Here is a 12,082-nt window from a genome sequence, read left to right as displayed (position 1 = left end):
CTATAGAGTTTAAATATTTCTACTCTAAAGTTCCAAAATAATCAGTGGAATTTGAGATTAAAGCAAGAAAGATAGCTATCTAAATTATTTTTGTAGCATCTGAAAATAAAATAATTTGAGGGCTGGAACGTTAATTATGCTTTAATAGAGAGCATTTGAAAAAATTCCACACTTAAGCATTCATTATTTGAATAACTGATAATTTGTACTCAGGTACTTACACTTCTTTCTCCCCCCTCACTTTAGATGAAATCGTGAACACTTTGGGAGAAGGGACCTTTGGCAGAGTTGTAGAGTGCATTGATCATGGCATGTAAGTTTGTTGTTTTTCTTTTTTGAACATTCTGATATTTTTGGTGGAGAAGGATCCATAATTTAGATGAAATGGAATTTAAGTGGTAGCTATGTGTTTTCCTGGGAGGTATAAGTATTCAGAAGTTCTTGAACTGTGTACGATTTATTTACCATAAGTATGGATTTTGACCAAGAATGCTGAAAATGTTTATCAGATGGAGTTCATGGAAATTAATGTCAGTGTTCAAGTGAAGACTTTCCCAGAACTTAGGTCCTTAGCTTTCTATAAGAGATTTGGAGTGCTTTACCCTACTTTTGAATTGCAGAGACAATAAATTAGCATGTCTAATCTTCTTGGTTCAAAAACTTTTATTTCCAAAGGATAATATTTGCACGTTAGGGTTAGCTTCTCAAACTATAAAAAAATTATATTACTTGAAGCCTACAGAATAAAGTCCAGATTCTTTAATGAGTTATACTAAACTTTTTGTTCTTTGACCCTCTCTGCTTCATTTTCATGTTTTCCTCTAGGATCTCTCTTCTGCGGTTGCAAATTTTTTTGTAAGTGAACGTCTTACAACAGTTTAGTGGAAACTGCACATTTCTAAATTGACATCTATACTTTTCATCATAAAATAGTTGAGGATGTAATTTCCAGCTTATTGTAAATGGTGATTTTTTAAAAAAAAACATATCTCTCTTTCTAAATATGTTTGGGGGAATCTAAATACAACAGCTTGATACCTCCTGTCATCCATGAACAAACTTTTCTTGAATACTTAGAAATGCTTTATCTTGAACTTAACTTTTACTTCACTTTTCATAAAGAATATTATCCTAAGTGTCTTTTATTATCACCCTTTCCTCTCTATGACAAAAATGTGAACATAAAGTAAAATTTTAAGATATTTTGAAATACTTTGACTTAGGAAAGTTGCTAAGAATTCCCATCTATTCTTCACCCAGATTCCACAAATGTTAACATTTTACAGTGTTTAATCATTCTCTATATTTACATGTTATATGTATTTTCAAGTTTTGCCAGCTTATCTACAACCTGATTCACATTTCACTAGTTGTCCCATTGAGGTCTTTTAAAAATTTCTTGAGGTTCCAAGACTTGAGTATTTGAGATATTCCAATGAAGAGTATTCAATTGATCAAGTACAAATCTGTTACAAATTTTGATACTTATTAGACCTAAAACATACAATGTAATTGTAAATATATCTTTTATCGAGATGGTTGGGGCCTTTAAAAAAATGAGTTCATGTGTCCATAGATAAATCTTACTGTTTTAACATTAAGTTTCCATTTTTCTTTTTTTTTAATTGACAAGTAATATGAAAGCTTATAAGTTTAAGGTGTATAACGTTGGTTTGAACATTTATATACTGCAATATGATTACTATAGTAGTATTAGCTAACACCATTATCCATTTTTCATTTTTATAGCTATTAGCACTGTTCATTTTTATAGCTTATTAGCAGTTAGAAAACTTGTCCATATGATGAAATAGATGAGACTAGAAGAAGTTTTGTCACAGCAGTTTTATAGTAATTCTTTTAAGTCTTGAGATATATGCTATACATCATAGGGAGATAAATCATTAAAAATTTATTTTGATGATTATATATCAGCCCACAACTTCATTGGGACCTTGTCAAAAGAAATGAGTTCGGAATAGGTTTGCTATCCAGCCACTAGAAAAATTTTTGCCTCAAAGAATTTTTTTTTCTTTTTTATAAACAGCCTGGGGCACAAACCTTGCCATATTAATTTCACGTGCATGGGGTTCTCTTTTGTAATGTGGGAAGGCCATAGTGAAAAATGCAGGGTTGACTGCTGGCTTGTATTCAAGAAGATCAGGTTTAGGAAAGAGGACAGAAGGAAGCTGAAGATTTGGAAATCCTCTTCCTCAAAATCATTTACGACATTTTTTTTCGGCCGTGCCACGTGGCTTGCGGGATCTCAGCTCCCCGACCAGGGATTGAACCTGGGCCCACGGCAGTGAAAGCTCATGTCGTAAACCACTGGACCACCAGGGAATTCCCTCTGCACTTTTTAGGAAGTACTACAGATGCCCCGGTCTAAAACACGCTGCCATACATTGTTGCTATTTATACCTATTTGCATCAGTGAATGCACTAAACATTTTTTTGGCTTGATGACTTATTGCTGGTGTCTCCTTTGCCAGAATTATCTAACAAACTGATAGTTGTCTTTCTTCTCTGAAGAAGTCTGAGCTCCCCTAACTCTGATGGTTAGGCTCTTTCTTCTCTCTATTCCTTATACCAGGCACTTCTAACCTAATGATAAGTTGTTCAAGTGTCTGTCTTTTCCATTAGACTGTGAGGTACATGGTACAAGCTCTTTTTAACAGTGATTCCAATGCAACATCTGGCACAGTCGGTCTAGCCTGGTGAATGAGTAAATGTTTTCAGCAGTAGTATGTTCAAGGTTTATATTTTTATCCTTTTTTAAATAAAACTACTTATAAAATCTAGGTCAATTTAAACTTTTGGAAACAAACATTAACGTTCATAAGTTTTAAGAGAAATCATCACTCTGTATATGTATATTTTGTCAAAATGTTTTGAAAAAATGTTTATAGATCTGCTATAATATACCCTGAAAGATTATTTTAGGAAAATAGCATAGAGTGATTGGTACTTAACAAGATGATGCTTTAGAGCAGGGGTCCCCAACCCCTGGGCCGTGGACTGGTAGGAACTGGGCCTAACAGCAGGAGGTGAGCAGTGGGCGAGCGAGTGAAACTTCATCTGCTGCTCCCCATAGCTTGCATTACCACCTGAACCATCACACCCTCCCCCCAACCATGGAAAACTTGTCTTCCATGAAACCGGTCCCTGGTGCCAAAAAGGTTGGTGACAGCTGCTTTAGAGGATACATGTCTTCAACGCCCTTCTGTACATTTACCATTTTCATTTTGTTTTTAAGGGGTGGCATACATGTAGCAGTGAAAATCATAAAAAATATGGGACAATATCATGAAGCAGCTCATTCAGAAATCGAAGTATTAGAGCATTTAAATAGTACTGATCCCAATAATGTCTTGTAAGTAAGAAACTTGGAACTGTGATCCATTATGTTACATGAAATAATCAGAATTCTGTGAACTGAATTATTTGTATTCTGATCTGTTTTAGCCGATGTGTCCAGATGCTAGAATGGTTTGATCATCATGGTCATATTTGTATTGTGTTCGAACTCCTGGGACTTAGTACCTATGATTTCATTAAAGAAAATAGCTTTCTGCCATTTCAAATTGACCATATCAGGCAAATGGCATATCAGATCTGTCAGTCAATAAATTGTAAGTATACTTGTTAAATTTTTAAATACCAGTCAATTAAAGGTTTTATTGGACAAGCAACATATCAAACCATTGTCACTAAAAATGCACGTTGCAAGTAAAGATGAAACCACTTTTGATCCCTACCTCTAGTACTAATTCTCCTTTCCCCCGGTACAGATTACATTTGTAAGTGAAACTAATAATGTCTTTTTGTTCTTTTGTAGTTTTGCATCATAATAAATTAACCCATACAGATCTGAAGCCTGAAAATATTTTATTTGTGGAGTCTGACTATGTAGTCAAGTATAATTCAAAAATGGTAAGTTACACTTGTTTTAATTTTGGTAGTTGTCTTTAAAATTAATTTAGCTTGGTGATCCTTGGATGAGGAATTTTACCTTTGAGGCTTATTATATCCTGACGTTTAACCCAAAAAGGGTAATCCTTTGCCTTTCTCATGGGGTTATTTTGAAAATCAAAAAGAGAATTCATGTGCAAGCCTTTTGGATAGTGCTATAAAATATTTCATATCTTTATTGATCTTTGTGTTTACTTAACTGTATCTCTAGAAACGTGATGAACGCACACTGAAAAACACAGATGTCAAAATTGTTGACTTAGGAAGTGCAACATACGATGATGAACATCATAGCACTGTGGTATCTACACGGCATTACAGAGCTCCAGAGGTCATTTTGGGTTAGTAGATACCAGACTTCCTGATATTTTAATTGAAAAAGAGATTTTTTGTTCTCTATAGCTTTTATTGGGGGGCAGGTAGTTGGGGGATAGCTGTAATTTTCTTAGCAGTGTACAGAAAATGTTTTCTGTTTTCATAAAAGCTGTCTGGACATTGCTATAAATAATTTTCCTGAGCGGGAAAAATGTGATATCATCTGTAAAGATATTCCAGGTGGTGGTTCTTTTTGAACAAGTCAGTCTTACAAGATCATAAGAGAACAAGCTGTATTGGCTAAGTCCATGACAGCAGTGTGATTTTGAAGCGATGTGGGCACCTCTTTTCGTCTCATCACAAAGCATGGTGCTGGTGAAAATGCTAAAGATTTGGCTGGCAGACGTCTAGATGTAGGGTGGATGGAGGTTAAGAGGAGAAGAAAGAGGGGCTAGTCTAAGAGGAGAGCTTCTTTGATCATCTTTGACATGGGAAAGCATGGAAAGGAAAATTAGTTAAGGTGCAGGGTTTTTCAATATTAATAAAAGGGAACTCAGTGAGGGAGAGCGCATCTTATGCCTCAAAATTTAAAAGTTCGAGACCGAGTCATGTTGATAGAGCAAGGAAGTCAGGGATGGATTTGGGGGCTTGGAGACAGTGGGAAAAATTCAGATCAGGTGATATTGGGAGATAGTTAAATGGTATAAGCATATTACTTTGCCAAAAGTAAGTTTCAACCGAGGTTGGCTAGTAAAACATCTTTGTGGAATCAGTCTTTTCCACTTTTTACCTTTTGTAGAAGAGGACTTGGTAGTTGAGAATATGAGTGTGAAAGCAAACTAATGATGTTTACCTAGAGTAAAGAATTAGTAAAAGGGACAGGAAATTAAGAATAGTATGTATTGCTGGCTAGTAGAACTTTCCATGATGATAGAAATGTTGTATATCTGCACTATCCAACATGGTAGCCATTAGTAGCCACACGTAGACTACTGTGTACTTTCAGTATAGCCAGTGTGACTGAGGAACTGAATTTTAAATTAATTAAACTTTTAGATTTAAATAACCACATGTGGCTAGTGGCTACCACATAGGATAGCACAGGTTTGGAGCTCATCTTTGAGATTGATGTTACTAGGATTTCTGCTTAGTATGGTCTGAAAGAAGCTGCTGTGTTAGAGTAGTTTAGAAAATGTATTCATGGTTGAGGACTGAAGCCTGCAATGAAGGTAAAAGAAAAGAGTGTGGGAAGAGATTGTGGACAGAGAGGTATTTTCAGAGCTTAAAAAGAGATAACTTGCTGTGTTTTATCAATTTTAAGAAGAAGATTTTTCTCCACATTTTAACATGTGAGGAAACATAAGACAAAACGGCATTTTTTCTTGGTTATTGGTTCATAAAACAGTGGTGTATCTTACAGTTAGTTAATGGCCTCCTCCTAGATTGCATAAGATACAGTGATTCTTAGTAATAATACAGTCCCATGTGTGGCCAGGCTGGGGATAGTTGATATAAATCTGAAATTGGGGTTATTGGTGTTTAGGAAAAGAAATGAACAGATGGGAAGATTAGAAGGGTTCTTTGTGTGTTTGTGAAGTGTTACTCCTGAGAATTAAGGCAGAATTAGGTTGAAGAGGAAGATGTTGTCAGGTGCCACCACTGAGGAGGGCAGTTGGTCTCATGTCTTGGGTGTTGGTAGTAAACAGAAGTTGGTCAAAGTGAATGATGTGAAATTCCAAAGAGTATGAGAGCTGAGCCATAAGAGAATGAGGTAGTTTACAGTCACTTGGGAGAAAGCTGGACTGGGAGACAGGAGTGGCTGGAAAAGAAAACTTTCATCTTAGATCCAAGCTCTATCATTTGCAGATTTTGTATGTGTTACTGTAAGTAGAAACCATGCTCCATTATCCTTTTGTTCAAGTGATAAGTACCATGAGGGTTAACAAAAATGGCTAAATCATAGTCAAGTTCCTTGAATATATTGTTTTTTCCTTTGTCTTTAAATTCAGTAATGTTACTGAAAGTAATTGAAATGTCTTTTAAAGTAGGTTTTATTTGTACATTATTTTTTTATTAAAAACTTAATCTTTAAAAGGTTAAAACATCTGTATGGTTTAGGTTTACTCTTTTCCTTTCTAAATAGATAGAGACTTTAGGCTAGGTGTTTTTTTCTTTTCTGAATAATGTTACTATTGAGAATTCTGAAGGAGAAAATATATGATCATGTATAGACAACCTGAAAGTACATATATAGATACCTCTCTATGTGAACTTTAAATATCTGTATAATTCTGCTTATGGGTGACACTGCTTATAATATCCAGTATAAATCTTACATAATTTATGTGACACTACTATTTCTTTTAATGGAAGAAATAAACTCAGATATCAAGCTGATGGTAATTGATAAGGGGTTAGTAATTACACTCTGAGGATAATTATTGACCTATGTTTGCACTAATAAAATGTAAAATTTCATAGAACAACCGTTAAGTGGGTATAACAGTGCTCCTCATTGCACAAGCAATTCAGAGACTATGGACTATTTGCTCACCCCTCTTACTTTCCATAAAATGCCTCCTCCCCCAGGTTAAAATACTGTAAGTTGATACAAGGATATGGAGGACCCTGAAAGCATACTGAATCATGTTTGGTATAAAACTAAAAATGTAAACCCTGAATTTACTATCATATTCTCCTAAATGGGCTATATAAAGAGAGCACCCACATAGGAAAAGATATTGTGTATTGGCAATTAAAAATTGTTGCCTAATAAAATGTTTGGTTTTGTTTTTAAATAGCTTTAGGTTGGTCTCAGCCATGTGATGTTTGGAGCATAGGTTGCATTCTTATTGAATATTACCTTGGTTTCACAGTCTTTCAGGTATGCATTTAGTAAATGTTACTTACTGATTCATAATGAGCTTTAATGTTAAAGGCATGTTAAAGTTTTGGTTTCCATATTGGAAAGTTGCCATAGTGTCATTATTCTTAAGATGTAAACTTCCATGTGCAAAATAGTCATGCTTCTCTAAAACCATAGTTGAATGAAATTCTCTCAGTGAATGGTCATAATTCATTCTGCATGTGGAGCTTTTAAACACATGGTTCATATTGACTTCATATGATCCATTTTATTGTGATGCTCCTTCATAAATTTACATTAGTGTTACTATGGTCAGTTTTAATTCAGCTCTGGTTATGTTGCACTTTTATTAAAAGAATTCAGAAACAGTAAGTTGTATTAAGCATGTATGACACCCTAGGCACATTTCTAAGCACTGTGTGTATAAAAATGAAAAGACAGCATCTCTCTCCTCAAGGAAGACATACACAGGATAGACATGGGAAAACGTACAGTACAATGTGATACTTGCTATAATGGAACAATGTAGAAGGGAACCCAGAAAAGGTGAACGGTTAAGTTTCCTTCGAGAAGGCATCACTGAGGAGTAGGGAGTTTATTCCAAGCTATAAGGAAGAGTAAGAGTTTGTCAGAAAACTAGAGTGTGTGATGGCCATATCAGGAAGAAATGGTATTCATAAATGCAAGAGGCATAAAGGAAGCTACTCTAGTTGAGGAAGGATGAATAGTGCTGCCGGAGTGTCTTGGATAAATAGGAAAATGGTGTCAGTAGGCAAGTACTGATTCATAGTGGACTTGTTTGCCATAGAAAGGTATTTGTTTTATCCTAGGAGTCAGTGGTTTCCAAATGTAGACTGATCTAAAATGAAAATGATTTTGTAGGGTTGCCGTTCTGGCTTTCATTTAGAAATTATCTCTTCTGGTTTTTTTTGGGTATTAAAATGTTCTTTCTATGAAATGATAATAGTTACTGGCTTACTTGGCAGAACAAAAAGGAGAAAATGTTATTTAGGTCTCTACTTGTTTTCCTCATAATTTTGCTTATGTCGGAAAACTAAAAGTCTTGAAAGCTTCAAGTGGTGTAACCATTGGAGAACTTTAAGAGGGCTGTGATTTGATCAAGGTGTGTTGTTGGATGGGGTGAGGGTGGTTAGGAAGTTCCTGGCTAATACTGTCAAGGTTGCTTTGAGGTTATGGCAATGCAGGATGAGGAGGGAGGAAGCTGTGATGAATTATAAGTCACTTAGGTGGCTGTTGCAGAATATATGTGTTCACTGCTATGGGGCACCTCACCAAACTTCTGTCTACTCCATAGAGATCTGTTAAAAGTACTCTGAGTTTGTAGACAAGTTTGATATCTAGAACATAGCTGTCGGACATTTCTAGGGGGTGGTGTCTGGTTTTGTGGTAGTAAGCTATAGGGTCAAGGAAAAAGTTGAGCACAGTGCATGCTTTCTTCATTCTGACACATATAAAATCCTTCAGATGGTTTTATGATTGTAAATCATTCTGAGACCTTAAGCGTCGATTATTAACTTTGGTTTGAGATGTGGTTTATATTTTAATTCCACCCTCCAAAATAGTCTTCAACTAAGGAACTTTTTGAAGATAATGGAGCTTGTATTATTTATTCCTGTCATGACTTAAGAACATTTTGAAAGCAGTGTGCTAGGCACAGTAGTTAATGGATTTAAAAAGCATTGCACATAGACTCTGCTCTTCAGAGCAAGGATTGGCAAACTATATCCTATCTGATGCCTGTTTTAAAAAATGAAAAAGAATATGTGGTGGAGACCATCTGTGACCATCCAAGCCTAAAATATTTACTATCTGGTCCTTTACAGAAGAAGTTTGCCAGCCTCCGCTTAGGAGTGTACCATTTAGTTTAACAATTTATTCTACTTTAGCCAAAGCTCTGTTACTGTGTAATTTAAGAATATGAGTTTTGACTTGGGTTCATAGCTCAGGTTTCCTCATTGATGAGCTATATGAGCTTGAGCTAGTATCTTAACCTCTTTGAAAGTTATGTTCCCACATTCCTAGCTCAAGGTTGTTGTAAGAATTATTGGGACTGTATTTTTATTGTCTAGGATTAGTGTTACAAAGTTGCTGTCCATTGGGTAATGGAGGTTAGTTAAGCAACTGATAAAATGAGTAGCCAGGTTTTTGGTAATCTTCCCAGTCATCCCTCAGTTAAACAGTGCAAGTAATACAAATAAGGAAAAACTGTTCTGTTTTACATTAAACAACTTATTCGAACATTGTAAATCAACTGTACTTCAGTAAAATATACTTAAAAAGTTGTTCCTCAATCAGCTATACAGACCTTACCAATTCATTTCAGAAATCAGACAATCAGTGTAGCTCATTCAGTTTTATTCCATCTTTGAAGTATAGTGTAGTATAAATTGTATAGCTGTCTAATCTAGTCCTTTTATGGAAACACTATTTTCTTGGTTTTTTCTTAACATTTATTTATTTACTTTTTTTTGGTTGCATTGGGTCTTCATTACAGCAAGTGGGCTTCTCTCTCATTGTGGTACGTGGGTTTTCTCTCTCCACTTGTGGTGTGCGGTTTCCAGAGTGTGTGGGCTCTGTAGTTTGTGGCTCACGGGCTCTCTTTTTGTGGTGGGCAGGCTTAGTTGCCCTGCAGCGTGTGGGATCTTATTTCCCTGACCAGGGAGCGAACCCACGTCCCCCACATTGGAAGGTGTATTCTCTGCCACTGGACCACCAGGGAAGTCCTAGAAACACTGTTTTCTTGTGTTTTCCTTTTATGTGCATGTAGGGAAATGGAAAGTGCTAAGTTTCTTTTTCCTATTTTTTTAGACTCATCATAGTAAAAAACACCTGGCAATGATGGAACGTATATTAGGACCCATACCAACACACATGATTCAGAAAACAAGGTATGCTTTTTAAGATTAAAGTCCTTATTGGGTACATGCAGTGGCCTATATTCAAACTATAGAAAACCCATCTTTGTTGTTATTGCTTATTCCAAAGACTGTAGATTTTGAATTTTTTTTCATGAAGTCAAGTTTTTGAAAAGTAATGCAATATTTACTTTGTGATCCAGTAAATAAAGTGGTGTTTTTATACTCAAGTTAACCTTTGCATAAATGTTTTCCTAGGTTGATTTAAAAATAATACATAGAGTAGTAAAAAGAGCTTGATTTTGGAGTCCTATCTAAATTTGAATTCCAGACTGTTGCAAACCACATGTACGTCTTTGGACAAGAATACTATAAGTGGTTTCAAAACATAGCTTCACCGCAGAAGTCATGCAGGAAATTGTTAACGATTTCTAGCCCCATTCCAGATCTATTGAAATCAGAATTTACAGGAATGGATCTAGGAACCTCTGTTTTTGAAGCTGGCATTGTTTCACATATGGTACAACTTAGGTGGGATACTAAAACTTCAGAGGGTACAAGATTAGGAAAAATACCATATAAGGTATCCGATATAATTATTGCTGAGATATTTAGAAATTGTATGTTTATGTATATATAGAGAGATGTCTATGGTTCCATCTTTTCCCCCAATCCCCTGGCGGGGGCAGGGTAAGAATGTGGGTTTTGGGGTTTTTTTTTTTCTTAAAATTTAATCCAGACTTCTCTTTCCTATAGGAAACAGAAGTATTTTCTTCATAATCAGCTAGATTGGGAGGAACATAGTTCTGCTGGTAGATATGTTACGAGACACTGCAAACCATTAAAGGTAAAACAAAAAAAAAACAAAAAAAAAACTGTTTTAACTATTTTTTATTGTCTTTCTTAAACAAAGTCATTTTTCCCCTCAGGAATTTATGCTCTGTCATGATGAAGAACATGAGAAACTGTTTGACCTGATTCAAAGAATGTTAGAATATGATCCAGTGAAAAGAATTACCTTGGATGAAGCATTGCAGCATCCTTTCTTTGACTTATTAAAAAAGAAATAAAATGGAAATCAGTGGTCTTACTATACTTCTCTAGAAGAGATGATTTAAGACTGTGTCAGTCAACTCTAAACATTCTAATATTTTTATAAACTTAAATTATTTTGTACAGTTAAGTGTAAATGCTGTATGTTTTGTATCAATTGCATAATTATCTTGTTAAGCAAATATGGTCTTGATAATGAATGAAATATAAAAGCTAAAATTAATTTTCCTTTTTTGAGATTAATTACAATTTTTAAAGACCTTTGGAATATCCTTTGTGTCCAGTGATTGATCTTGCCTTTTTGTACATGGAGGTTGACTCTTGGAAGTGATTTTTGTGTTTGGTTTTTTGTTTTTTTTGAGTAAAAGGAAATCTTGACTATTTCATTCTTAAATGAATATTCTTTATTTACCTCAAACTTTCCTTAACTTTAAAAGATTTTTCTGTAATTGTTGAACAGGTAATAAGTATTATTAACTTTAGGTAGGTAGGTATTAGAAGCCAAAACCCACAGGAACTGTTTGCTGTTGGAATTTCATTAAATTGTAAGTATTGTGTTCTGTTTCATTGGTTGATGTCAGTGGTGGTAAGTAGCATTCATGGAAAGACATCCAACTTGTGCATCGTAATAGATTAAGAAAACCACATACACACATCGTTTAAGATTAAAGTCTAACTGGAAAGTTAGCTTGGAAACTCCTGTTTTCCAATGGTTATTTATGTAGTTAGTCACAAACGTAGAAATAGGAATTCTGATGACTGAGGTTTTTGTTTTTAATGCCAAATCTTCAGGAGTCTAGAAATTGTCCAATATCTGTCTCCTTACCATATGAAGTATAAATACTAAAACCTCAGCCTATGAGACTTTATGGCTATTATTAAACAATTTGTATTTATGTTACTGTTTACTGGAAAACAAAAAAAAAGATGATTTGATCGGAGAACACTTGGGAAGAAAACTGCAGAAATTTCCAGACCCTGATTGGTTAACATAATGAAC

General features: G+C 34.9%; 1 protein-coding gene across 3 annotated transcripts in view; it reads left to right on the top strand.

Annotated features, from left to right (window-relative positions):
- The window catches only part of LOC309803858 (dual specificity protein kinase CLK4-like), a gene marked incomplete at its 5' end in the record, with an annotated part of 214,810 nt that extends 203,701 nt beyond the window's left edge, over positions 1–11,109 (top strand). For all 3 annotated transcript variants that reach the window (XM_082620698.1, XM_082620700.1, XM_082620699.1), the window contains 9 exons: positions 247–313; positions 3,257–3,373; positions 3,466–3,632; positions 3,839–3,933; positions 4,184–4,313; positions 7,089–7,171; positions 9,983–10,062; positions 10,786–10,876; positions 10,959–11,109. In XM_082620698.1, coding sequence (XP_082476824.1) covers positions 247–313; positions 3,257–3,373; positions 3,466–3,632; positions 3,839–3,933; positions 4,184–4,313; positions 7,089–7,171; positions 9,983–10,062; positions 10,786–10,876; positions 10,959–11,099 — 971 coding nt within the window. In that variant the 3' untranslated portion in view covers positions 11,100–11,109. The remainder of the gene's footprint in view (positions 1–246; positions 314–3,256; positions 3,374–3,465; positions 3,633–3,838; positions 3,934–4,183; positions 4,314–7,088; positions 7,172–9,982; positions 10,063–10,785; positions 10,877–10,958) is intronic.
- Positions 11,110–12,082: the final 973 nt, after the last annotated feature.

Source organism: Mesoplodon mirus, assembly GCF_964341445.2.
Source record: "Mesoplodon mirus genome assembly, chromosome: 5".
NCBI classification, from domain to species: domain Eukaryota; kingdom Metazoa; phylum Chordata; class Mammalia; order Artiodactyla; family Ziphiidae; genus Mesoplodon; species Mesoplodon mirus.
This window is presented reverse-complemented; position numbering and strand designations above follow the sequence as displayed.